Source organism: Lithobates pipiens, unplaced genomic scaffold (assembly GCF_037356315.1).
Source record: "Lithobates pipiens isolate NorthernLeopardFrog02 unplaced genomic scaffold, aLitPip1_a1.2 Scaffold_8, whole genome shotgun sequence".
Classification (NCBI taxonomy): Eukaryota; Metazoa; Chordata; class Amphibia; order Anura; family Ranidae; genus Lithobates; species Lithobates pipiens.
Genome location: NW_027507903.1, coordinates 441,087,175 through 441,114,903, shown reverse-complemented (window position 1 = coordinate 441,114,903; position 27,729 = coordinate 441,087,175). Strand labels below are relative to the sequence as shown.

Sequence of the window (27,729 nt, the reverse complement as noted above, 5' to 3'; positions counted from 1 at the left end):
TTGGGGTCTTGGCAATCTTCCTTATAGCCTAGGCCAGGGATATGCAATTAGCGGACCTCCAGCTGTTGCAAAACTACAAGTCCCATGAGGCATAGCAAGATGCTGAGAGCCACATGCATGACACCCAGAGGCAGAGGCATGATGGGACTTGTAGTTTTGCAACAGCTGGAGGTCCACTAATTGCTTATCCCTGGCCTAGGCCATCTTTATGTAGAACAAAAATTAATTTTTTCCGATCCTCCGAGAGTTTTTTGCCTTGAGGTTCCCTGTTGAACTTCCAGTGACCAGTATAAGAGAGTGAGAGCAATAACACCAAATTTAACACACCTGCTCCCCACCTTAGGGGAGTATTCACATTTGTTGCCAGCGGTTTAGACATTAATGGCTGTGTGTTGATTTATTTTGAGGGGACAGCAAATTTACAATGTTATACAAGCTGTACACTCACTACTTTACATTGTGGCAAAGTGTAATTTCTTCAGTGTTGTCACATGAAAAGATATAATAAAATATTTACAAAAATGTGAGGGGTGTACTCACTTTTGTGAGATACTGTATATAAATGCATAAGCTTGTGAAGAGGACTAGAATTTGGCAGATGTTGGCACCAAACTCTGCAAGAACCCACCCCACTGCTACTTGAAAAGGACAGCTACCCATTTGTTGTTGATGAAACCCTCTGCCATATTGTGTCATACTGCTGGCCATAAGCCTGCTCTCAACATCCCCGGCCATAGGCCTTATAATTTAAGAACAAAGGAAAGTCCACACGTATAATGCATCTTCCACATTTTACTGCAGCTTCTCAAATATTTCCATGACATCTGACATAACATTTGACATACTATCAGAATTCCTTAGTGTGGAATGCCATACACAGAAGTAGATATTCTGTAGAAGTAATTTTCAGCACATAATTTGTAAGCCATCTTCCCTTTGCACCTCCTCTCTTTGGGAGCACCATAGAGTTGGGACAACTTTGCCCATGCTTTAGCTTCCTTCACGAAGTAGGATCAAGGTGCCCCCTACCAGTCTTTTCCCAAAGTGTCTTCCCATAGCTCTTCCCAGTCAGGCAAGCTATTCCTAGGTGTCACCTAGTACTCACATCAGAGGACTCTGGCCTGGCCTCCAAGACCTTATGCACTCTGCTACAGGACCAGCAGAAGGTCACGGGAGACAACTACAGCTTTTGAGTTTTGTTCTGTTGGAATTTCAGCCTAACAAAGGGCCCTTTGTAGCTGACTACATCCTCTGGGGTGTTTAGCTCCCATGTCCCAACTCAACTCGGTCTCCCATACTGGCATTTGTATGGGCACTGACTTCCCCATCACTAAGGAGGATCTTTTCTAGAAGGAAACTTAACAGCCAAATACACAATTTCCTTTACCATACTATACTGGGAACAGTGGCAGACTGTAGTAGCAGGCAAGCTAAGTGCACCTGCTTACAGGCTTACTTGTCAACATTTTTTTTTCATTTTTGTACCCAATTTTTTTTATCTTGATATGCTTGTTGCACATTTCTTTACTGAAGTTAAAACAATACAGCTTGGTAAAGAACCACTCCCAGCCTGTGATTAAATATTGAGAGAGCAGATGTACACTGAGGAATTCATCCATGTGCTGTCCCTTTCTATCAGCTAGTTTTAGCTGGGGTTTACAGTGTTGAAATAGTGCTTAACACTTCTGTAAAGGGGTGACCCTTTAAACAAAATGCTCTTCCCTTGGGTGTCTCATATTTTAGGAGTATATACGGTATATGAGGCCTGGGAGAGATCCTGGGGGCTAGAACCTGCCATAAGGTGGAAAGATAAGTTACTTTCCCAAGCTTGGACCCTTCACAATACACTATGTTCAGGACACCCTTATGAGTGCCCCCCTTTGGGGGAGCACTAGGGTGACTCCCTGCTGGTAGGTAAGGCTGCATGTTTTTCTCAAATGAGGAAATTTGGAACATTTAGGACTTCTCTGAGTGGGCTTAAGTCTTTTACCTTCTCTGTGCTGATAGGGAATGTTTGCAACTTGTTTCAAGATAGCGCCTTCATTCTGTTGTATGGCTGTCTTTGTCTAATCTACTCTATAGTAAAGTTCGGTAACTGTTTTTTAGGAACCCTTTTTTTGCAGTCTCTGATTATTCTATACTCTTGGGCATGGATCTGTGCTAGAACAACACAACAGAGTGGGCTTGTAGTAGGAACGGTATTCCTGTGATGCCAGCCTGATTTTCCTCTCCAGGTTCCTTTAGGGAAGATGTCTTTGTGTGCTGTACTGTCTACAATGTGAACCCTAAGGGACCCTATGTCAAGGACTACAGCATGCCACAAAGCAAGACAAATTTTAATGATCTATTATCTATGAGGTCTACTACACAACAGTTCTAATTTACAACACTGAGGTCCTTGATTTAGGGTCCCTAGGGTACCTAGGGTCTCCAGCACCCTTGGCGAGAATCTGTATCACCCATACAATCAGTACAATCTGTATGGCTGAATTCGCTTCACACAGACATGTGATTGCATGTGATTTGCACTGCAGTGTGATGCAAATCACATGCAATGTCAGACATCGCATATATGTGTCCTAAATATACATTAGTTTATGCATCATTACATTTTTTTTTTACATTTGATGTTTCTACCAGAGTCTCGCTGTCACAAAGGTGTAAATTCAAATACAATTGTCAGTTCAGTTGGGACCTACCTACCTAACGTCATGGCAGTATATAGGGTAGGGGTCAGTGTTTAATGTAGTGGTCCCTTCTTACAATAATACTGACCTACCCAATTCCTAAACTGACCTACCTAATTCCTACATTGGACTACACTACACTACACACTGACCACTACACTGCACACTGACCACTACACTACACACTGACCACTACACTGCACACTGACCATATGTATGACATGTCCTATGACATCATGTCTCTGCAGTCACACACATATGACCGGATCACACACACAGACATGCACGTGTTGTAGGAAATCTCCTCCTCATCCCCCCATAACGCACACACAGCCCGGCTCTCCTTCTCACCTTCAGCAGGTCCAGCATGTGTGTGCAGCAGGCCGCCCTGCAGGAGGCCAGGCCCCCGAAGTACTACTACCACCGAGGCACCCTCCGCTCCGCCATCTCCCCCAGCTCTTCTTCTTCTCTCCCTGGATCCGAGCATGCTGCACAGTCCAAGGGCCAGAGGCAGAGCCGGCCATGCCCAGAAGAACGAGAAGAGCCGGGCCAATCGGGTTGCAGTGCGAGGCGAGGCCCCGCCCAGCCAGCACTGCCAAAGCATGAGATGCAGCTGCCTTAAAGCGGCGACGGGGAGGTGTGGTGGTCCCGGGGAGGAGGAGGAAGTACACGTGCTGCGATGTGGATCTGTGCAGGGCTGGAAGGGGGTAAAAGGGCGGCGGAGGGTGTAGAACACTGCCAATTTGCGCCCCTGGCGGGGGCGCCAGTCTCGCAAACCCCTTGGTACGCCCCTGGCCAGAGTAGGTAAAATATATTCTGACTCATGTCTAAACCTTGTGAGTCTTTAAATCTGGGTCAGGATTATTAGAGCTCAGGGCAGCATGACACATAGTCAGTTCCTCGGTGCCTCCCCCTGGTTCTGAAATGTTGGAGAATGTTATGGAAGCTAGAGCTTGGAGGCTAGGAGGGTTGATCTGCATATTTATGGGAACTTAGCCAATCCCCAGATGGTGAGCCTGGCAGGGGACTAACTGAGCCCTTAAATATGAATGAGTTATGCTGGCAAGGGAGTCAGGTGGAAGATGGAGATGTAGTGCTGAAGAGAATGTCAGTGGCCCTTGGGGGAACCCCCTAGTCTGGGGGGGGGGGTGCTCTGCCTCGGGCCAGGGCTCGTAAGCTGGCCAGGGAGGATAATGACATCAGGAAAAGCATGCAAGGAGTCTTCCCTGAGAGGCAGCAGAAGCAAGGAGGACATTGTAAGTACTATGGCCACAGTGCAGTGATTTACAAGGGGCAGGTCTCTCTTGAAGACAGCAGTTTGCATAAGTCTTCTGTAACCTTACCTTGGCAGATCTCCAGAGAGGCAGTCGGGTAGACTGGTGAAGAGAGTTAGTCAGGTAGACTGGTGAAGAGAAGCAACCAGGTGGGATGTCTACAGGGGAGCTGAAGGTACCCCAGTATGCAGTTCACAACACATTGTGCTACTTTCTAGAAGGACTGAGAGTTACTAGCCTGTAAGGGGCTGATCTACCAGAGACTGTTGGCCTGTACAAAGGAATCAACTGAAATTGTATATAGGGAGGAAGTTGTCCCTGGTTTTGTCAATATCAAGTTGGACATCTCATAATTATCTTATCATCCAAGTTATTAACCCCTAATAAAACATAAAAACAAAGCTCAAGAACTGTTCATTGTGTCTGGATGAAAGTTGAAAATGTTATGTGCCTGGCTGTGCAGCAGTGGGGAACGCTGTCACCTGCAACCCCTATGGGGTTAGTGCTACACATCTTTCTTGCAAATGTTCCTATTCCCTTCCATAACTGAGAAGCATATTGGTAAGGTAAGTGGCTTCTGACCAGCTTGCTCCTAGAAAGTACAGGGGCTCATGTGAATATACCTTCTTTGTACTCTCATACACTGAATGATATATGGAAGCTATAAATATGGGAAACAAAGATTAAAACCACCAGGGCTGACATTGAGTATGTGGTGGCATAATTAGTTATTGACTACAAATAAATTTGATATATATTCAGTATTTATGCTGACCTCATGTGTTTACATGATTGCCAGGAAAGGTGGTGGAGTTTTTAGTTGATTTGAGAGAGTCTTTATTTCTGTGTCCTGATCTGTCTTCTTGCAGGCAGTGATAAACAAGCAATATTGGATCTCATAACCTCCAGGAGTAACCAGCAACGTATCCAAATCATTCAGGGCTACAAATCTCTCTATGGCAAGGTAACTGCGGAAAAAACATACTGTAAATGTACAAAATTTATGTAGGGCTCTTTTCTACAGCAATGCTTGCCCATGTATTTATTAGATGATTCCTTCAAATACTTTATGCAATTAGGAGCAAATAGGGATGAGGGCCAAAGTTTAATATTTTATTATTAAAACATATTTTTTTATTAGCATATTCTTTTACGCATATATGTCTCTAAAGCACTTCACAAAATGCTTCTTAACCATCATCAAAAAGCAATGGGGAAAAGCAACTCTTTATAAATATTGAGTGAACTAGTATGCTCACCTTACATCTACTGTAGGTGCCTACTTGCTTCCTCGGAAAGCCTAGGATTCCCAAATCCTGGGCTACCCTTTTATGCAAGTATGAACCATATGCTCTGTATGCGTGCCTGACCATTTCTGTTGGCAGCCAAATGTGATGGGTGGCCTAGCTGTCCAAAAGAATGGCTTTAGGGATCCTGGATTGCAAGCAGGTTCACTTTAATATTATACACATAGTTACATATCACTAATGCTAACAAATTAAACTAACTAATATCAGCACAGCAGGCTACTGAAAGGCATAGAGCAGTGATTCTCAACCAGGGTTCCGTGGAACCCTAGGGTTCCTCCAGAGGTTACTAGGGATTCCTTCAGCATTGGGCAATTTCTCCCTCTCAGATAAGTTCCCACTGACACCAGTGATCTTTTTAGCTATCTGTAAGGGGGTAATTCTTCCCAATGACCACAAATGTAAGGACCATTCTTCCCACTGACATCACACTAATGTATCATGAGTTGTAGATTTCAAATTTTTAGCAGGGATTCCTCAAGACCGGAGAACTATTTCAAGGGTTCCTCTGTGTTGAAAAGGTTGAGAAAGGCTGGCATAGAGCAATGTTTCTCAAACTTCTTTTTTTTCACTGAAAAGATCTACAAATTTTCACGCAAAACCTGAAAAGTTTTAACAATTTTTGTGCCGAAGAACTTATTTATTGTTACATATAATTTTTGTTTATAAATGTAATGTGAGGGATGTGCCTGCTTTTCGAGAGCAAATCAGATTGAAGCGCGGCTCCAAAGTTGTCAAACAGAATGAACAAATGGAACGGTCTCTATTATAATATAATTAGAGCGATTGAGTTCTTCCGAGATCTCGCACAAGTCTTGCGTTACCAAAGGAACCAATGAATGATAGACTGACAGAGATTGCGTTTTTATATCTGTTACTTTTTTAACTTTTGCAACATTGATTTACCATTAAATTTTTCGCTATGTTCAAGGTTTAAAAATGCTAGCAATTTTTACATATCTTTCAAAACTCCCATGGCACACCTGCAAATCTCAGTGTGCCACGGCGCACAGTTTGAGAATCACTGGCATAGAGGGATGCATTTCAGGAATTCTTGAGTGCTGGCTAAGAATAAGACAGTTACATACCACAGGCATCTAGGTTCTGGCTGCTCTCAGGTTGCAGTTCCATTTTTGTTGTAGTCTGGCCACAGCTTCTCCTACAGTCTTCTACTTACCTCTTCTACATCCATTGAGATATTGGCTGTGCTGACTCATTAGCTCAGAACAGCTGCCTGTCAATATTCTATCAGGTCGGCTCATGGCTCAGCACTTTCATTTAATTAAAATACAGGGTTCTTTGGGCCAGAGTCCCATGTAAAGCATTGCTGATTGTGTTAGATGTAAAGATGAATAAAATAAATTAAACATTTAACTTTTGGCATGTATATCTGATATGTATTTTTCTCAATAGGACCTCATTGATGACTTGAAATATGAGCTCACTGGTAAATTTGAGAGGCTTATTGTAGGATTGATGAGACCCCCAGCCTATTTTGATGCCAAGGAGATTAAAGACGCCATTGATGTAAGTATTTTATTACGAAGGAGCATCTTTTAGGCAGAGTGCTTCAAATTACTTGAAGACTCATTCTGCATAAAAGATAATACTTTACCTGTATCATTGCCCAGTTACATGGTCATTAGGTTGCAAAGATGGATGTTCAGATTACCAAAAGAAGACAAACAAAAACATACAGCAATAGCCTACCCTTATTTTCGATTTATATGGATTAAAAAACTTTTTTGACCATTATTATATGCATACATATTTTTTGATTACATCATAGGCCATTTGTCTTTTCTTCAAGGCAGTGGACGGTCCTTATTGCTTCACTGAATGGTGCTCATTGCTTTTAGGTGCAATAGTATGAGCCCAACTAGAAAAATAGATCACATTTACCTAAATTCTGCACTTTCAACCTGCAAAAATTAAGAACATGCAATACCATGTGTGTGTAGATTATAAACAGCACTACTTTGACCAACAAGTTTGTTCATTTGTGGATTTGCTTTATTTGTGCATTTGTTGTTTGGATTTGAGACACTTTGTATTACCATATATCATATCATAGTATATCATATCATCTTCCCAATGGCAATCAGTTTACCTATAAGACTGAGGACATCTGGTGACAGAAAAGAAGTACTGCAGAGGACAGCAATACCTGCTTTTCTATTTTATATTTTTTTAACAGTCAAATAATTTTATTTATATTTTATATATGTTATATTTCTTTTCAGTCAAATAATATATATTTTTTGTAGCTAGCCCTGAACCTGAATGAGGTTTTTCTCCAGCTTATAAAGGCTATGCTTTCCTAAATGTTTTGGAAGATTAATACTCAAAGTGTATTGAAAATAGCATTAAACTATGGTATAAAAAAAAAAAGATATTGAAGTATGTATTCTAATTACAAAAAAGTACTCTCCATTGCTTTCAGTCTCCACCAAATCTCCAAATGCGATTTTATTTTCTTGCTGCTCTGATCTGGCTTCGTGTTAGAAGGGGGGCTACATCTGTTTTCTATGGTAGGAACATAGCCACCCTATCTTGAGGGGAACTATGAACTATGGGATGTGTAGTGTGCACATAACCACAACTAACATTCACTGCTCATTCCAAACAAATTGAGTATTGTTTAGATGCCCTTATTGTCCAAATTAAATTACAATTAAACCGTCCCATAAATATTCCTTAGCCTATTAGACCAGTTTCCTGGTAGATACGTTGTTGTTTTTTATATTCCACCGTGCTTACCTTTTTGGCTTCAGAAGTTAATACAACCTACTTGCCTACTTTACCAGTGACTTTTGTTTTGTGACCCCGCACTGTACTTGCAGGTGCAGATTTCCTTTCAATAACATGGAGATTTAATAATGTCTCGCGCGCTCTCAATTGACTCCATGTAAGGAATACCAAGTGCAGGTATCCAGTGGCAGATGGGATGATCAGGTCAGTGTAGCTGCACTTAGGAAACTGGAATCAGACCAAATAAGAATAAAAGAAAGTTTAATAATGCACACAATACTTATCCAACATCAACAGAACAAAAGCAAAGCCAAAGTTAAAAATAAACCTGACAGTAATGCCCCGTACACACGAGCGGACTTTTCAACATCCAAAGTCCGAAGGACCGAGTCCGTCAGACTATCCGATCGTGTGTGGGCTGCAACGGACTTTTGATTCGCCAAAGTCTGACGGACTTTAGAAATGAAGCATGCTTCAAATTTTCCCGACGGAACTCCGCCGGACCCGGTCCCCTTCGAAAACTCCGCTCGTGTGTATGCTACTCCGACGGACTAAAACCGACGCTAGGGCAGCTATTGGCTACTGGCTATGAACTTCCTTATTCGAGTCCAGTCGTACGTCATCACGTTCGAATCCGTCGGAGTTTAGTGTGATTGTGTGTGGCCAAGTCCGTTCGGCCGAAAAGTCTGTCAGAACTCCGTCGGAATTCCAGCAGAACTCCGACGGAACTCCTTTGGAAGTCTGTCGGACTTAAGTCCGCTCGTGTGTACGGGGCATAAGAATCCATTCACACAGGGGCAACTTTGGATCCGACTTGAAGTCGTCCCAAGTTGCCTTAAGTCGCACAACGTGATAAAATCAATGTAAGTGAATGAGAGCCGTCTTAATGTACACTACTGAAGTCACTCCGACTTCAGAAAGGTTCCTGTACTACATCAATCCGACTTCTAGGCAACTTGTACCCATTGATTTCAATGGAAGTTGCCTCCAAGTCAGATCCCCTGTCGTAACTGAAGCAACTTTCCAGGAAGTAAATAGTTTTCTAGGCAAACCCCTCCCTCAAACAGAGCTGATTATTATGTGATTGACCACTGGCAAAGTCCCCTGTCCTGGAGGCAACTTCAAGTTGCCTTGTAAGTTGCCTCAAGTCGCGCTGTGATTCATACTCAAGTCGTGTCCAAGTTGCCTCCCAAAGTCTCGTTGGAAATCGTGTTGCCCCTGTGTGAATGGACTCTTAAGCAAAACCAAACCAACAACCTTACTATAATACACTATATACAGATGAAGGGAAGCTGACATACCCGGGCATGACTGGGACTGGGAACAAGGGAAGCAGAGATGGGGTAACAGGGTACAGGATAACTATTAGGTAAAAAGCTGCAGCAAGGGAGGGGTTATATACCTTCCCACCAACCAGCATCAGGAGGAGCCTAAATTGTGGCCCTTCAGCTCTGGGAACCACAGGGCCACCAGTGGGATATCCAGGTCCTGACACCCCAAGCTGTTCATACTTATCCACTGTGTGTCGTGGTGTTAGCTTAGAATTCACAGTGAGCACAAATCTTGGGATTACAACACTACTCTTGCTTAGGAAAATTTTCTCAAGGTGCTTTGTTACTCTAGAACAGAAAATATAGAAACTGGCAGAATCACCAGGTAGGATTAAATATATAATACAAAATCCAGCATAGAGAGTGAAACTCCACATAAGAGCCACAGCAAGAATGCACACTCAGTAACACAAACAGTGATTCCCTGTGGAAATAACAAACTTGCCAGGTGATTTTGCTTTCCAGCATATTCAAAAACTAAAATATTACTTTTAGGTGGACCAATCCTATATAGCCCAGTTTATTTACCTTATTTATGGTCCATTAAAATGAACCTGCTAACAGTACCGGTTAATGAGCTTTGCAAAAAAACAATACCTTTCTGATAAGATCCTTTATGTGACAATGTATTTCAGGGTATTGGAACTGATGAGAAATGTCTCATTGAAATCCTGGCCTCTCGGAATAACCAGCAGATTCATGCACTGACAGAGGCCTATAAAGATGGTGAGAGAGAAGTGGAGCTTACCATAACATTTACAAAAATCATAACTTGGCTTACCATTTAGATATTTACTGATCAGCATTTTCTGCATTCTTACAGCTTATGGCCGAGACCTGGAGACAGACGTCATAAAAGATACCAGTGGACACTTCAAGAAGATGTTAATTGTCCTGTTGCAGGTAACAAATACGATTTTCTAGTGTCTGTATTTGATCTATCAAAGCCAAGGTTAATGACCATTTACATTATGTGTGTTTTATAACAATGCAAGGAACTTGTGAACCCTGGTGTTCTGAATCTGTGTACTATTCATTTTGAATAGCAACCCCAAGGCATCATTACAATTGCAGCTCTGAAATGCCCAAAAATGCACATGTGCTTTGAATGGCACCCCAATGGCACCGCTAGCCCTTGTACACACGGTTGGAGATTCCGACGGAATGAGTCCGATCGGAGCGTTTTGTCGGATATTCCAACTGTGTGTGGTCTCCATCGGACTGTTTCCATCGGAGTATCCGACGGACCAAGTTTTCCAACATGTTGGTAAAATTTTCAGACAAAATGCTCCGATCGGACATACTCTGATCATGTGTAGAGAATTCCGATCGGACAAAGTGCCATGCATGCTCAGATCAAGTTCCTACACCAAAGCTATTGGTTACTAGCGTGAACGCAGTCCCGTCGTAACGAAATAACGTCATCACGTTCTGTTTCCGACAACTTTGTCCGACTGTGTGTATGCAACATTTTCGGACAAAATCCGACGGGCAAAATCCGACGGATTTGGTTGTCGGAATGTCCGACCGTGTGTACAAGGGCTAACAGTTGCAGGCAACATAGCTGTACTAAAATGCCTCACAATGCACATGCCATGTGTTGTGCTATTTAAAAAAAAAAAAAGAAAAATGTCACCTCCTTTTTGCCATATGTAAGCTATACTACCAGTCGAGAAGAGGAAATGTACTCTGGAAGCCCTGCTCAAAAAGGCAGACAGGGATCAAAGGAATAGTCACCTGCAATCTATCAGACACTGGCTGACATCCAGGGCTGGGGTGTGGCTGTCTTCTCAAAATGGTCTGGGAACCCGAGTGCTGCAACAGAAAAAGGGGAGGGAAAGAGCGACGCCAAGCCACCGCTGGTGTAGCACAGTTTAATGAATAAGCATACTATAACATAATAAGACACACTTACAAAACACACTTACAAAACATTGTCTTGGGTAACAGGCGGTGTTATGCCAGATGTAATCACTTGGGGAAAGTCCAAGGATAGCCAGAGCGGAGTCACCTGGACAGTGGTGCCGGATTTTGAGAAATCCTGCCGAAGGATGCCATGGAGAGGGAGCTGTCACACGCAAAGTGCCACCTGTCAACACAAGATGCTGGATGGGCAATCACGGTGCGTTGTGGAGGCAAGCCACGCCTCCTTCCTCACAGAACACCTGTCAGTTTTTATTGCGATCTGTGTACCTCTTAGGGAGATTCGGTCTCTATATTTGTCCTATTTACCTTTATCATTGAAAGTGAAAGTAAAAGAAAATTCCATAATTTGGGTGGTCCCAAGAACATGAATAGAGGGGAAATCTTCCAATGGGGCACTAGTTCTGGTGACTTGGCCCCAAGAGATTCCCATAATTTTCAGGGATTTTCTCTCCCTTTACGTTTGGCTATGGGGCAGGAAGTGAAGGTAAATCTCCTCAATGGGACAAAGATAGCAAAAATAAACCTTACAGGGGTTATAACCCTCCTTTACGCTATCCAAAATAAAAGAACATTTTGCCTATAGTTCTATTGTTCTACTTTAAAGTGGTAGTAAACTCTGTTACACCACTTATACTTCCAGGTAAGCCTATAATAAGGCTTACCTGTAGGTACTGTGAATATCTCCTAAACTTGCACTGTTTAGGAGATATTCAGAGTGCATACAGCCTGTGACATCACAGGTGCATGCGCTCTGAAGGTCCGGCATGCACTGCAGTGACCATGCCATAAACAAAGCCATAAACAGAGCTCCTGCATGCATGTGTGGGAGTGACGTCATCGTGTCCCCTGGCCACTCATGTAGCTGGAGGCCGCAAATCCAGAAGGAAGACCGGGGGAAGCCCTCAGTGGTGACAGCACGTCGCTGAAGGGGTTCGTTTTAAGGTAAGTCTCTCATAACGTGCACATTAATTATGACATTGCCTTGCAGGGAATTTTTTTTTTCTTCTCCAACCGCATGTGTACTAAAGCAATGCATAATGTAAATGATGTCCTGCAGGTTACTGCTCAAGCACAGGTCAGTGTAAACTCTAGCATGGTCTAGATTTAATGCTAGTTTATATCCAGCATTTTTAGGCTTACTTTTTGACTATTTTATATGTGTGCATGTTTTTGATTCTTCTGTACTTCATTTAGACTTCTATCCACAGTAAAAGATAAAAGGAATTTTCAATTCACAATCCTGTTTTTATTTGACTGCAGGGAACACGGGAAGAGGATGATATTGTGAGCGAGGAATTAGTAGAACAAGATGCCAGGGTAATGTTTAGATTTGATATAAGCAAGTGTTCTTGCAGCATTTGAAGCAAATATATACTGTTTTCAGTTATTTTTAATATATGTGTTAATGAGAAAAGCTTGCTTAATACATTTAATTGTATGTTAATGTTTACAAAATGTGCTTCAGCCCAGGTTCACACTGACAGTGGAAATTAAATCATGCCAGTTCAGCTAAACGATTGTATTCCCGCATGTCAGTCCCAACTTGGGGGGCGATTTCAGAGACATCTGTGTGGGATTCTGCACAGATGTCTATTGAAATCGCAACCTGAAGTTGCCAAAAGTAGTACAGAAACTACTTTTGGGAATCGATGCGGCTCCGCAAAGTCGGCGTGGCACTGATTCGGACGGTGTCATTGCCAGCAATAACTGCCAATTTGGCATGCAATTTGACATGTCAAATTGCATGTCAAATCACTACAATGTGAACCAGGGCTTAATGTATAGATTGCTCATTGGAAGCAGCCGTATATGCTCATTTCATATGCAGACAATCCTTACTGTTGTGCAATTGCAACATAGTTGTTCTGCTTTACTGCTGTTTAACTCCGTACAGTCTGCAATCTGTAGAGAACATTCTACCTAGCATGACACCTAGCAATTTAGGCAGGCCACACCATGCAAATTTCTTTTTTGCAGAAGAGAAATTTGCGTGATTCCCCTATCAACACAGACAGTGCTGACAGGGGAATCCCTCCTGCTGAGCAAGTGTCTGCTGCTCCCGGGGGGGGGGGGGGGGGGGGGGGGGGTAGCCGTCTCCGCAAGGAGAAGACAGTGATTATAATCGCAAGAGAGAATCTGGCAGGCTGGTTGTGCCCAAGGTGATCGATCAATCAACTTGGTACATTCAGCCTGCCCATTAACGGTTCGCATCTCACCCGGTTTCAAACCGGCCGAGATGCGAACTGTGTATAGCCAGCCTAACACTATTTGCAGCTACTAGCTGTCAGACCTGATTGTCATTGATAGCCACGATTCTGATTACCAGTGGTAACCGATCAAAGTAGTTACTGATCATGCAATCACTATGTTAGCTATGACATTTAACCACATGCAGACTGAGGGTTCATTTAGAAAAAAATGAACCTTTAGCTTTCAGATTCCATTGCAGCCAGAGGATAGCAGTGTGCCATTGTTTTATTTTGTCAACATATGCAGGGAATTTATTAAAACTATGTACCAAATAAAAACCATATATGTCCTTTACAAAATATGTAACTTTTTTTTAGGTAGACACATTGAGGCTGGGTTCACATCCGATTCGCATAGCATGAGATTGGGACCGCCTTTCTATGGAGCCGGTTCACACATCTTCGCAGTGGCACCGGTGTGAATTGCACAGGAGTCCTGTGCGTCTTTTGATCCATTTCAGGTCCGAATTCAGACAAAAATTGGGGCTGAAATCGGACCCAAAACAGTGAATAGAGACGAACTGGACTTCTGTTGTTAGCTGCTGCCTTCTCCAGCCTCAACCTTATAGCCAAGTTAACTGAATATTAATATTAACCACCAACACTGGTTTCACTGGACACAATAATAATCCCTAGCACTGGTGTCAGCACTATTACCCCCCCATCCCCCTGCATTGGTGGTCAGTGGCAGGGAAAGTCACAGAACTGTGGTTGAACTGGATGGACTTGTGTCTTTTTTCAACCTGACTAACTATGTAACTATGTAAGAACACATTCCAGTGCCTACCACCTTGCTGTCTGGTGACTTCCTGGCTGCATGATGGGTGGCAGGGCTAATATTGGAGGAAATTTGTAATGCCAGTAACTGTAGCTGTTTGGCTCGGTTCACATCAGTGCGATATGCAAAATCGCATGTGATTCGAACTGCACTGCTGTGCAAATCACATGTGATGTCTGTGCAATGCGAATTCAGCCATACAGATTGTATGGCTGAATTTGCATCGCATTCAGACCAAAGTCGTATAAGACCCTTTTTTGGTCCACACCAGAATTGTATCGCATGGGTGTTCACATCCATGGGATCCGATTCATGTCCAAATTGACAGTTCGCACTGCGATATGCGAACCAATCTGGGGGTGTCATTAACGTTCTATTGACACTCCCAGCGGTTAGCATATGGCAGTGTGAACTGCCTGCTATGAGGGAACTCGCAATGGATTTGCAGGGTTCTCACATCGCACCAATGTGAACTGAGTCTTAGTCCCAAAAACTACTGTAGCTGTTGGTTAGTGTTATGTTTAACATAATTAACTTACAATCTGATTGCTTTTTATGATCTACCACATTGCACCCCGGCTTTACTCTTTCCACCATCTTCCCCAATAAGTATGTTAGTGTTTCCTACAATTATCATGCAGAGAAATAATTGATATTTTTCCTTTGTGTTTAGGATTTATTTGAAGCTGGAGAACAAAAATTTGGCACAGATGAGGCTCAGTTCATCTACATTTTGGGAAGTCGAAGCAAATCACATCTCAGACTTGGTGAGTTTCACAAAGTTAAATTTTTTTTCTGTGTACACAAGCTGCGTCAAGCCACAATATGGTATTAATTGAGGATAGGGCTTCTAAGTCCTCCCTACTACAATTTCAGTTTGTTTTCAATTGAGTCGTACAGTTTATAGGTCACATTAAAGGTGGAAAGAGTTCTGAAATGATTTACCTTTGTCTCATTTATTTACATCACAGAAACCTGACATTTTAACAGGGGTGTGTAGACCTTTTTTTATCCACTGTATATGTCACAGGTAATGTGTGAAATCAGACATACTAAAGAATGCCTAGGCAATGTATAAAATGGTGACTTTCACACATTGCTGTTATATCTATATCTATCTATATCTATATATGTATATGTATATATATATATATATACAGCCCTCAAAAATTCCACTCGCACGCTCGCATTTTGGGGGGGGGTGAGCATTACCGATCATAGAGGGGAAGAGAGGAGAGCTGCCACTGGATGATCAGAGCAGGGAGCATCACAGCTTTCATTTCAATAGCTGTGTGTTCGCCTGCTGTGCACCGTCACATAAGCCCCTCCTCTCTTTCTGGGACTTTGATAGACAGATCACCCGTCCAGTCCTAGGATGGGTGACATGTATCAAAGTTCCCCGGACAAGGGGAGGGGCTTATGTGACGGTGCGTGGCGGGGGGAACACACAGCTATTGAAACAAAAGCTGTGATGCTCCCTGCTCTGATCATCCAGTGGTGGCTCTCCTCTCTTCCCCTCCACAGGTAGGCTGCATATGGGACACAGGCTGCACATGGACACAGGCTGCACATGGGGGACAGGCTGCATGGCGGGCACTAAGAATGAGCTCAGACGTGTTCGCATGGAACACGTGCAGAGGCCGCCAGGAAGTCGGCACAGCACTGCGCAAATCACAGGCAGTGAGACATTGCCCCGATGTGCGGCTGCAGAGATCGGGCAATGTCTCACTGCTTGTGATTAGCGCAGCGCTGACTTCCTGGCGGGTTCTGCACATGCTCCATGCTAACACGCCTGAGCTCATCCCTAACGGGCACAGGCTGCACATGGGGAGACAGGCTGCACATGGGACACAGGCTGCAAGGCGGGCAAAGGCTGCAAATGGACAACACAGGCTGCACTTGGTGGAAACAGGCTGCACTTGGTGGAAACAGGCTGCACATGGTGGACACAGGCTGCACATGGTGGACACAGGCTGCACATGGTGGACACAGGCTGCACATGGCAGACAGACTGCACATGGGACACAGGTGGCATGGTGGGCACAGGTTGCACATGGCACACAGGCTGCACTTGGGACACAGGCTGCATATGGTGGGCACAGGCTGCACATGTTGCACATAGTGGCTGCACATGGTGCACACAGGCTGCACATGGGACACAGGTAAGCTGCATTGATGAGCATGGATAAAGTTGCTAATATTTTTATAACTTAATTGCATAAAACATTAAAGTGTCATTTCATGAGATAATGTAATTTATGAGGGTGGGTTTAGGGGCGGGGCAACAGGTGGCGAGTAACCCTTGAGGCCTGGCTAGTAGCTCAGAACTTGAAATTTTGAGCCCTGATATATATATATATATATATATATATATATATATATATATAGATCTCTCTCTCACTCTCTCTCTCTCTCTCTCTCTCTATATATATATATATATATATATATACACAGATACACGTGCAGTTAATGTGTGAAATTCAACATTTCATACAATGCCTAGGCATTCTTTAGTCTGATTTCACACATTGCCTGTAACATATATAGCACAAAGCTGGCTGTACAGAATTATAAAAAAAAAACATTTAAACACATAGATGTAAACTTGTAAACTGTGGATTTAGCTGTCTGCCTGGAGTTCAGCTATAATACTGCTTCTGAGTCAAAGCATAGGGACAAACCTGAACATAGCACCCTGTCAGTAGTGATGGGCTAAGGTGTATTGAGGATCGTAGTCCCAACCCACCTGAGCAATCCCGCCAGGAAGCTGACACTGCACACCGCCAATCATCGGCAGTGAGGCATTTCCCGGTCCGCAGCTGCAGAGACTGGGAAATGTCTCACTGCTTATGATTGCCAGGGTGCAGTCGGTTTCCTGGCAGGATTGCTCAGATGGGTTAAGACTACGATCCTGAACATGCCTGAGCCAATCACTACTTGTCAGTGTGCAGCCAATTCGCAGAAATAGCTTCACATGTGCCTATTTAGCATATATAATTGAAAAGTGTCTGCATTTTACTGCTAAAAATGTAAGACCGTTTCCACCCACCCCACTCCTGCTGATTCTATGGGAATCCCACGAGCCAGCTTTTTTAACTAAGTCTGACCACCTATGATGTGGCTGTCACCTCCAAGAGTACTTCATAACTTCCATTGCTGTAACACAGCAATGGAAAAGCACTACTTTGCAATGTGGTATAACGAGGCTATTAGTGAATGGGTTTTCGAGAAATTCAAGCAGTATACTTGGAGCTGCTTAGCAGGGATATTAATCAGCTGACTGAAAGGAGCTCCAGAATTGGAAGTTCTGCTCTCAGAAACACAGCTAATTAGTAATAAGCAATAGACTAAAACGTTGGTGGGTTTTCCACATCAACTATGAAAAAGTAAACATTTTATCATCTCTGAATAAGTAGAAGCTTTCACAAAGATCTTGTGTGGATAGGTTTATTGGTCCTTCATTGGTGTCTTCTTTTGCAGTATTTGATGAGTATGAGAAAGTTGCTGGGAAGAGCATTGAGGAGAGTATCAAGAATGAACTATCTGGAGATTTTGAGAAGCTGATGCTGTCTGTAGGTAAGTCCTTTGCTAGTGTGCTATCCTTTGCCTGACAGTGATTCTGAGTTATAGAAGCAACTTCAATTCTTCAACTAAAATCCAGGAGGAGATACAGAAGATGATGTTTTCAAGAAATCGACAACTAGATGGCACTGCACACCTTTAGCTGTTAAACGGACTATTGGATGGATTCCAATAGTCAGCTTAACAGCTTGAATGGATTTAGCAAAACCCACCCTTAGGTCGGGTTCACACAAATGTGGATTGGATGCGTGTTTCCTTGCATCCAATTTTTTTTTTTATTTGTTCTATATATGGTCAATCCACTGGGTATATATAGGGGCTTACAACCATGTTATAGAGAGGCCCGGAGTAAAATTAGAAAGCCATACATGAAGGACCTGCATGACAAGGGTTAATGGGGCTTGTGTGAAGAGGGATAATAAAGTTTGGGCTAAGTTGAAGGGGCAAGAATGTTTATTTTGATTGGGGCAAGGGCAAGGAAAGGGGGAGCCTCGAGGGGAGGTGGGGCTGTACTGAGGTGTTGGTATTCAGTAGGAGGTTAGCAAGCCAGGAACAACTTCCCTCCCTCCCGCCGTGCATTTAGTAGGATTTAGTGCAAGTTCTTGGCAACTATGGGGAGACTTATTTTGTGAATGGCGGGGTGCAAAGTCCTTTTAGTTTGATATGGGCACAAAAGGTATGGTGAAGAGACCCGTCTGAGATACGGATCCCAGTTGGTGTATGGATACCTGCGAGTTGTCTCCGAGTCTGTGGTTTGTGGCCAGAGGCCTGAGAAGTGACTGGTACGTTATTGGTTTTGATGCCTATTAGGACCTTGTCACTCCAATTTTCTTTGATGCACTATGTGTTCAGGTTATTAAGTTATCTGTGATTTATGTGTTATTATATTTTGGTTAATAAAAAGGCTGCTATAACCTATAAACTCCAATCCTGGTGTGTGATTATTTTTGGTATAGCAGTGGAGAACATGCCATGTTTAATGCCTTAGTCAAGAAACCTGATATAGCCAAACATGTAGGCTAACATTGTTGCACTTCATCTGAAATGATAGTTGCCTTTGTGTTATACTGATCCTCTGATTTCAGTGCTTTATAACAGCCCGTTCACACCTGAACGTTTTGTAGCCCTACGCCTGAAGCTACAAAACGCTGGAGGGGAAAAAATCCATTATTCTCAATGGAGATGGTTCACATCTCCACTCCATGTCGCCTGAAGCCCTACGCCTGAAGCTCAAACAAGTTCCGGACCCTTTTTTGTCGCGCGAATTGGGCTGATTTGGGCGTTTTCATTCCCATAGAAACTAATGGAAACGCTCGATTCGAGCGTTTAGCGCGACAACGAGCGTTTCTACGGGCGTTTTGACGCTGTATCTGCTCAAGAAAAAATAAGCAGATGAAAAATATTTTTCCTATTGGCTGAAAAAAAAAACGCCGAAGTTAAAAAACGCTCGTTGTCGCGCGTTGTAGTGTAACAAAACGCTCGTTGTCGCACGTTGTAGTATGACAAAACGCTCGTTGTCGCGCATTGTAGTGTGACAAAACGCTCGTTGTCGCGCGACAAAACGCCGGTAAAAACGTTCAAACAAGCTACGCTCAGGTGTGAATGCAGCCTTAGTCACTGAGCTAGAACAAGCAAGCGGCAAGTAAACATAGAACGCCTTGTTTTAAGGCTAGGTGGCTCTGACAGCTACAATTTCAGGAGGTGAAAGGTTGCAGCTTATGTATTTTTCTTGGGATAAATTTATTTCAAACATTTTTTTTTTTTGAGAGAACATAACATTCCTTGCAATAATATGTGGGCACCAAAACTGTATTCCACCTATTTATTTACCCATATCATGTGTTTGTTTCAGTAAAATGCATTCGTAGCATCAAGGACTACTTCGCTACCAGGCTGTACAAATCAATGAAAGTAAGTGAAGTAGTGTAATCAATGACACAACTGTTGTTGTCTCTGCCATATATCAGTGGGCGGCGCTAGTGAAATGTTTGGTGTGACTATTGAATTAATTGGTTATAAAACAGGATCTTCTTTGGCTTGTATAACATTTATAAACCTTTCCCAGGTTTGTTTTATTGTTAAGTTGTGTTTTTATTGATCTAGTTAATCTTAAAACAGTAATAAATCCAAAAACAGAAATTTAAAGTGGTTGTAAAGTCGTTTTTTTTTCTATTAAAATACCAAACATGTTATACTTACCTGCTCAGTGTAATTGTTTTGCACAGAGCAGCGCCAGATCCTCCTCTTCTCAGGTCCCTGGCTGGAGCTCCTGGGACTTCCCTTCTATTGAGTGCCCCCATAGCAAGCTGCTTGCTGTGGGGGCACCTGAGTCGAGCTGCAGCTCCATCTATATATTCAGACATGGAGCTGCAGTGCGGCCCCACCCCCTTTCTCTCCTGATTGGCTTACTGAGTTTGATTGACAGCAACAGGAGCCAATGGCACCACTTCTGTGTCTCAGCCTGGGAGAGTCCCGGATGGCTGAGGCACTGTAGGGAGCTGCTGCACACAGAAGGCTTTTTTATCTTAATGCAAGGAATGCATTAAGGAAAAAAACCTTCTGCATTTACAACCACTTTAATACATTACAGCCTCCCAAATCTTAAATAGAGCATTTGTTTTCTTTTTTCCTTTAAAGTGGAACTGAATTTCTACTGTAAGAAACAAGGAGCAGGCAGGCTTATATTCCATAACAGACATGCCCTGTATCTTCTTCAATAAAATACCCCTTCCTGCTTGCCTGCTGTCCTCTCTTCTCAGTGCTGGGCCGGTCTCTGAGCGCTAGGATGAAAAGCTCCTACACATGTACTGGAGTCATGTCTTCCTCCACCGGCTAATGAAAACGCCCATAAACTGGCACTCAGAACAGAATGCCAGCACTTGTAAGGGACTGTTGAGCAGGTAAGTATTCGCCCTTTAGTCCCGCTTTAAGTTTACCTGGTGATCTGCCTAGTAAGGGCTAGTTTACACTTGCTTCAAAACATCTGTAAGATTACATTATACTGTATGTATACTGTGTGTTTCACTTTTTGAATTTGGCGCCAATCTCCATCCTCGTGCGTCGCAGCGCTCGCAGGGAACGGAGATCGGCTCCGTGATTAATTGAGCGGAGGACGAGCCTGCATACAGGGAATCGGTCCCGAGTCTGGCTCGGGGTTACCACTTTTGGTATAAAACTTCCACCCCGAGCCAGACTCGGGAACACCGCCAGGGGGGGATAATGGCTAGTTTACACTTGCTTCAAAACAAGGCTTTGGATAGGCTTTGTTAAAGCTCTCTGAACGCCAGTCAAAGCTCCTGCCACTAAATAAAATGGTTAGCTTACAGTCCTGTTTACAACTTGCTTTTGCTTGGTGCTTCGATGAGGCTTTGGTGGTGCTTGGATGAGGCTTTGGTGGTGCTTGGATGAGGCTTCGGTGGGGCTTCAGTGAGGCTTCGGTTGAGTTCCGATGAGGCTTCAGTGAGGCTTCGGTGGGGCTTCGATGAGGCTTCAGTTCGGCTTCGATGAGGCTTCAGTGAGGCTTCGGTGGGGCTTCGATGAGGCTTCAGTGGGGCTTCAATTAGGATTTGGGGAATCTTCGATGGGGCTTCGATGGGGCTTTGATGAGGCTTTGGTGACGCTTCAGTGGGGCTTCAAGCGAGCTTTGCCATAGACTTCTATAGAGGCTTTGAAGATGCTTTGAAGCACCACTAAAGCTTCATTGGGTATAATGAAGCAAAGTCAAAGCAAAAGCAAGGTGTAAACAGGACTGCAAGCTAACTATTTTATTTAGTGACAGGAGCTTTGACTGACGTTCAGAGAGCTTTAACAAAGCCTATCCAAAGCCTTGTTTTGAAGCAAGTGTAAACTAGCCATTAACTAGCCATTATACTGTATGTGTACTGTGTGTTTCACTTTTTGAATTTGGCGCCGATCTCCGTCCTCCTGCGTTGCAGCGCTCGCAGGGAACGGAGATCGGCTCCGTGATGAATCGAACGGAGGACGAGCCTGCATACAGCGATGCGGTCCCGAGTCTGGCTCGGGGTTACCGCTCGGGGTGGAAGTTTTATACCAAAACCGGTAACCCCGAGCCAGACTTTTACTACATTGCTGTATGTAAGCATTTCACATCCCCTTTGTCCCTAGTGGTTTCTCCAATGTCCTGCGTACAGTTTTATATTATAAAAACTGTTCTTTATGCCTGGAAACTGGAGATTGTCCATAGCAACCAAAACTGTCCCTTTACATCAAACATGATTTTAGACCAGCTAGAAAACAGTGATAATAAATTGTAATCACTCGCAGAATTGAGCGATAGTGATTTGTGGGGAGATCCGTCATCAAATACTGAAAAGTAATGACAGTGACAATTCTGCAACTGAGCAAATTTCTGTGTTTATGATTTGATTACATTATTAAATAATTTTTATTATTGTTATATTATTATTTGGTATAATTATTTATAGTTATTTATTATATTATAATTTATGATTTCATTTTTAAAACTTTATCATACCCGGGATGTCTGCTAGACTCTGGTTTGGACAGATTTAAGTGAGTTATTGCTACGAATTACAGGACTACAATATAAAACGCTGAATTTTCATGCAAAATAATTGTACCGCTTTTAGCACCTAAAATCCGAAATAATCGTACCGCCAGGGAGTTTAATGTGTGTTGAAGCCGAACCAAGTTTAAATGAGCCCTAAAACTATTATTTTTCAGCTCCCTCTATTAGTCCACTAAAAGTGGCAGTTGAAGAACTGAGATAAACCATTTAATACACAGAGGTGCTTACAATGATCAGCTCTTACTCATTTATGTAAAACCTTTATCACAAACTTGTTAGTTGGAGTTTAGCTTTCATTTGCTGGTCAAGTCCAACTAAATCTGCTAGTGCAAATAACACCACCCTGTCCCCAGATTGACAACACTGCTATCTAAAGGTGTCTCTGTTCCTCCATCCAGAACGGAGACACCCTAAAATAGAAAGTGTGTGGCTGAATCACCAGGTGAATATAAATGGGGGAAAAAAAGGAAAATGAATGCAGCCGTGGCATTTAAGGATTGGTAGGCAGCAACGTATTACATTTTTGTCTTTGGACTTTATGCCCGTTTAAGGCTCGGTTCACACTGCAAATTCGCACAGCATTTAACGCGCAATCCCGTTCATGCGAACTGATTGCAGAGTGTATGTTAAGTTAACGACACCCACAATCAGTTTGCATAAGGCAGTGCGATTTGCAGAATCAGATCGCATGGGTGTGAACATCCATGCTATACGATTCTGGTGCGGACCAAATAAAGAGTCCTGCACAAGCTTGGTCCGAATGCGATGCAAATTCAGCCATACAGTTTGTATGGCTGAAATTCACATCGCATGTGATCTGCACAGCAATATGGTGCAAATCACATATGATGTCTGGTATCGCAGCAGTGTGAACTGTAAGAAATTTCCTGAACGCACTGGATTTTTATGGTTTGTATTTTAGTATATTGTAAATCGTTGTATTGAATTACCTCTTTGACCATATATGTAATAAAATGTAGGAATGACATTGCCTTTTGTTTAGACATCTTTATAGAATTGTAGCAGAAGTTAATCTTTTTTCTTTTTCAGGGTCTGGGCACTTCGGACAACACCCTGATCCGGATTATGGTGTCACGCAGTGAGATCGATATGATGGACATTAGGGAGTCATTCAGGACTCAGTATGAAAAGTCTTTGTACTCTATGATCAAGGTAATCTAATTATCATTGGACAATGCCGCTCCCGGGCACCTAGTAATATGGCATGTCGTATTTCTATTTATACTGAGGACTCACTATAACCTAAATTGTTATATCCTCTCATTTGATCCCAAGCCCTGTGCCAAAGAAGCAATGGTTGCCATGCACTGCTGAATGCAGTTTGAAAGAAATGGCATTTTAATAATAGTCATAGGCATTAGACATATTAGGTCAGCAGTTTTAAATGTACTTTTGGCCATTGGGGCAGGAATGTGATGAATGAAACATGTAAATACGTTCTGTTCTAAGTTTAATCCATAGCTCCCAACTGTCCCTGATTTGGAGAAATGTCCCTCAGTGCTAAACATCTCATCCAATTTCTCAATTGCTGCATTTGTAAATTTTAAAAGCCAATATAAAGGAGTAGTTGTGGTAAAAAAAAAAAGCCTTTGTGGATTTAATTAACCTTTTTTTTGGTTAATTCTCCTTTAAGGGGGTGTGGCGGGGGGGGGTGTCCTGTGTCTACATACGTTTGTTAGTAGGTGCCCCTCATTCCCATCTCAAAATGTTGGGAGGTATGCTAATCTGCTTATATTTTGCCTTCCGTGACCCCCTACCTCATCAACATGCTAAAGAAATGTTAAAATAAAATGTTTCTGTTTGCATTACATGCCGTATTTTCACCTTCGTGATGTTATCACTGGATCTCTGAGCTTCTCTGTGCAATACAGGCAGATTATGGCTGGTGGAAGGGGCTACACATACTGCAGCTTTCTGAAAACAGCAGCATGCCCTAGGTCAGTGGTCACTAAACTTTCGGACCTCATGGACCACTAAACTCATAGTTTTGAATCCCGTGCGCCACTAACATGAATGTTACATATGTTATACACACAATGCTCTGGCCATCTGCCTCCCTCCCCTTGCATCACACTGCTGCCTTATACACACATGTTCTGGCTATCTGCCTCCCTCCCCTTGGATCACACTGCTGCCTTATACACACAATGCTCTGGCTATCTGCCCCCACATTGCATCACACTGCTGCCTTATGCACACAATGCTCTGACCCTCTGCCCAACCGCACTCTGCATCACACTGCTGCCTTATACACACAATGCTCTGACTCTGTCAACACACTCTGCATCACACTGCGGCCTTACACAGACTTATCATTGGATCTCACCTCCTTATCCAGCCATGTGCTTGAGCGCCGTGCTCCGTCCCACAGTCTGTGATCTGCGCTGCCATTGGAGGTTCCCTCATTGTTCGCCTCCCGCTCTCTGCACTACTCCCGGCGCCTTCCTCTGAGTTCACAGGATCCGGAACTACAGAGGAGGCATCGGGTATCAATGTGTACTGACAGTATTGACTGTTAGCCTGCATTTAAAACATCACTGGGCGGTATACTTTCACCACAATGTCGATTTGAGACAGAACCCCTTGGGAACACCAACATTTTCTCACGGATCACTGGTTGGTGACTGCTGCCCTAGGTAATGTCCACATGTGATGCTAAGCCTCAATAACAGAACTGCATTCCAATGAATAAAGGGGGCAGATAAGGGACAGTTGAGTAAGGGAAAAAGAGCTAGATGATGCTGGACATCTTCCATCCAGGAAATTAGACATTGGTATAGAAATCACTTTTCTCTACCGATAGTCTGCACTTGTATGGGCACCTTTAGAAGACGTTAGATAAATAAAACTTTACAACAGATCCAACCAACATTTATTCTATGTGCTGTTTTATTTTAGAATGACACATCCGGTGAGTACAAGACGGCTCTGCTCAACCTGTGTGGAGGAGATGATGAGTATGTATCAACTGCTTATATATTATTGTATTGCAGAATACAGTTTATAATTTTTTACAGTTTATCATATTATTTACATGCCTTTCTCTGCTGGAACCTGTATTTTATGCAATTTGTTTTTGTTTTTCATATTCCACAATGATTATTAAATTACATGGGCAAAGGGCAGTATTAATGGATGAAATCCCAGACACGTGTAAATGTTGATACCCCTTTGCACAGGCCCCTCCCCCTATATCACATCTATTTTACTGATTACAATTTTAAAACATTGAACCAATAAAGTACTGGAGTTTTGTATTGGTGGTACTGTGCTGCCTGATGTACTGTATATACAAAGCTGCTGTATGACTGCACAGTCCATCGGCCTACATAGAAAGATGGAAGCATGCATATAGAGATTATTGTGAGTCCTTAAAGGCTCTTCAGCAGGTCCTTTGTCAACTTTGTTGCTGGGTTTTAAAGCGGTATTAAATTACCAATCATTAGATGTGGTGCCTGTATTAGTTTTTTATAGGCTTTTTTCCCCTCTGTTTTCACATGGTGATCTGCCCAATAACACACCCCCTGTTCTAGGATTCCTATACTCTGGATTAGGGGTGTCAAATTTAATTTAATCACGAGCCACATCAGCATTTTGGTTGCCCTCAAAGGGCTGGTTGTATCTGTAGTACTGGATGTCCTTAGCGCCCGCCCCCCCCCCCTTACATTACATGTCAGGAGTTCCCCCACCGTCAAAAGTCATGAGTGCACCCCCCCCCCCCCCCTTGTGCTGCTGCAGGGAAGAAGCTGGGGATGGAGCTGGGAAGCAGAAAGTTCAGGGTCTGAAGGAGGACCAGAGGAGGGCTGGAGTTAGCTGCCGAAGTCTGCTGAATGCTGAGTCCAGGGAAGGGGGAGATCAGGGGTGCTGTGGCATAGAGAAGCAAGATCTGTAGGAGGAGTTCTGTCCTCCTCTCTGCTGCCAACTACTGTGATTGGGGGGGGAGGGGGGGGGGTGAGACGAGCTACTCCACGGCTGAACAGAGAAGTGCAGGATCTGTCCTCCCCTCTACTGCCAATTGCTGAGACAAGGTAGGAGTGGAGATGAGGGGGGTGCCGCAGCTGCAGGAGAGGTCTGAGGGCCACATGAAATGCCCAGGCAGGCCAGATTCGGCCTGTGGGCCTTGTGTTTGGCATGTGTTCTGGATGAAAAAGCAAGAAACACTTTTGGACAGCAGCATGGCCAGTCTGGGGGAAGGGGAGTGTTATATCAAAAAGATTTACAGTATATACACTGAAAAATTCAAACCGGACTCCAGCTAACACTTTATAAGCTGTTACAGCAATAAATTATTTTTTGGGAGATAAAAATTTTACATAAATAAATAAAAGCTGTGGGACTGTCTCAACCCACGAAGTGACCCACTGTTCTGTTGAAAAACAACAGAGTCACAGACAGAATCACCATGTGAAAATAAAATAAGAAAAAAAGGCTAAAAAAGAAAATGCAAGCTGCAATATAATAAATCTTTGGTTTGGGGTTTAATAACACTTTAAGGCCCATTTACATGTCTGTGCACATTAAAGTAGAAGTTAAAGTAACGTCACTCAGCCAAACCAGGATCTGGGGAGATTACAACTTAACAGTGGGATCCACCCAGATGCTTGGACTGACAGCTGGCACAGCCTCTGAACACACCGCTGAGAGTATGACCCAGCCGGTCCTCCCCCCTGCAGTGACTTACTGCTCTCTGCTCACTGAAGAGTGATAACTGAGCGATCAACGGTCTTTGATCGCTCACTTCTCGGTCTTAGAGGCAACAGGGAACAGATGTTGTTATATGTTGCAGTGGGCTAATAAGCTATTTACAGGGATCACAAAACACACTTGACTTATTTTTTCCAGCACACTACAGGGCAATGAATGCTTTTTACTGCATGCTTTGCAATGTCCTGAAAGTTAGGTGCATTTGCTTTGTCATGTGCCTGCTGGGGTGCCATTTACATTAAATGGCAACATATCCCTTAGCACATTAGCACATACATTGCACACTGTTGTAATCCCTTTCAAAACACATGAAAAAGTTTGTGAACATGCACTACATCATAAAAGAACAAGGATAAATGTGGCCTAGAGCTAACCTGTACTTAGAGAAGTGTAAAAGGCTCTAATTGCTGACCTCTCCTTCTGAAAGAGTTAATAGCCCAGGAGTCATGCTTCTCCAGTGGCTATAATAACTTATAAGTCAGCGACCTGCAAAACATAAGCAGATGAGGCGTTTTAACATTTTAATGTGCCGGTTTGTTCTAGGTCAGTGACGCAAAAAGTATGCAAGCA

General features: G+C 43.2%; 1 protein-coding gene across 1 annotated transcript in view; it reads left to right on the top strand.

Annotated features, from left to right (window-relative positions):
* Positions 1–27,729, top strand: part of ANXA6 (annexin A6) — a 150,505-nt gene that overhangs the window by 71,144 nt on the left and 51,632 nt on the right. Inside the window, exons 4-13 of the mRNA XM_077468324.1 lie at positions 4,831–4,925; positions 6,682–6,795; positions 9,986–10,076; positions 10,174–10,253; positions 12,537–12,593; positions 14,977–15,070; positions 17,784–17,879; positions 19,738–19,796; positions 23,485–23,607; positions 25,354–25,412. Coding sequence (XP_077324450.1) covers positions 4,831–4,925; positions 6,682–6,795; positions 9,986–10,076; positions 10,174–10,253; positions 12,537–12,593; positions 14,977–15,070; positions 17,784–17,879; positions 19,738–19,796; positions 23,485–23,607; positions 25,354–25,412 — 868 coding nt within the window. The remainder of the gene's footprint in view (positions 1–4,830; positions 4,926–6,681; positions 6,796–9,985; positions 10,077–10,173; positions 10,254–12,536; positions 12,594–14,976; positions 15,071–17,783; positions 17,880–19,737; positions 19,797–23,484; positions 23,608–25,353; positions 25,413–27,729) is intronic.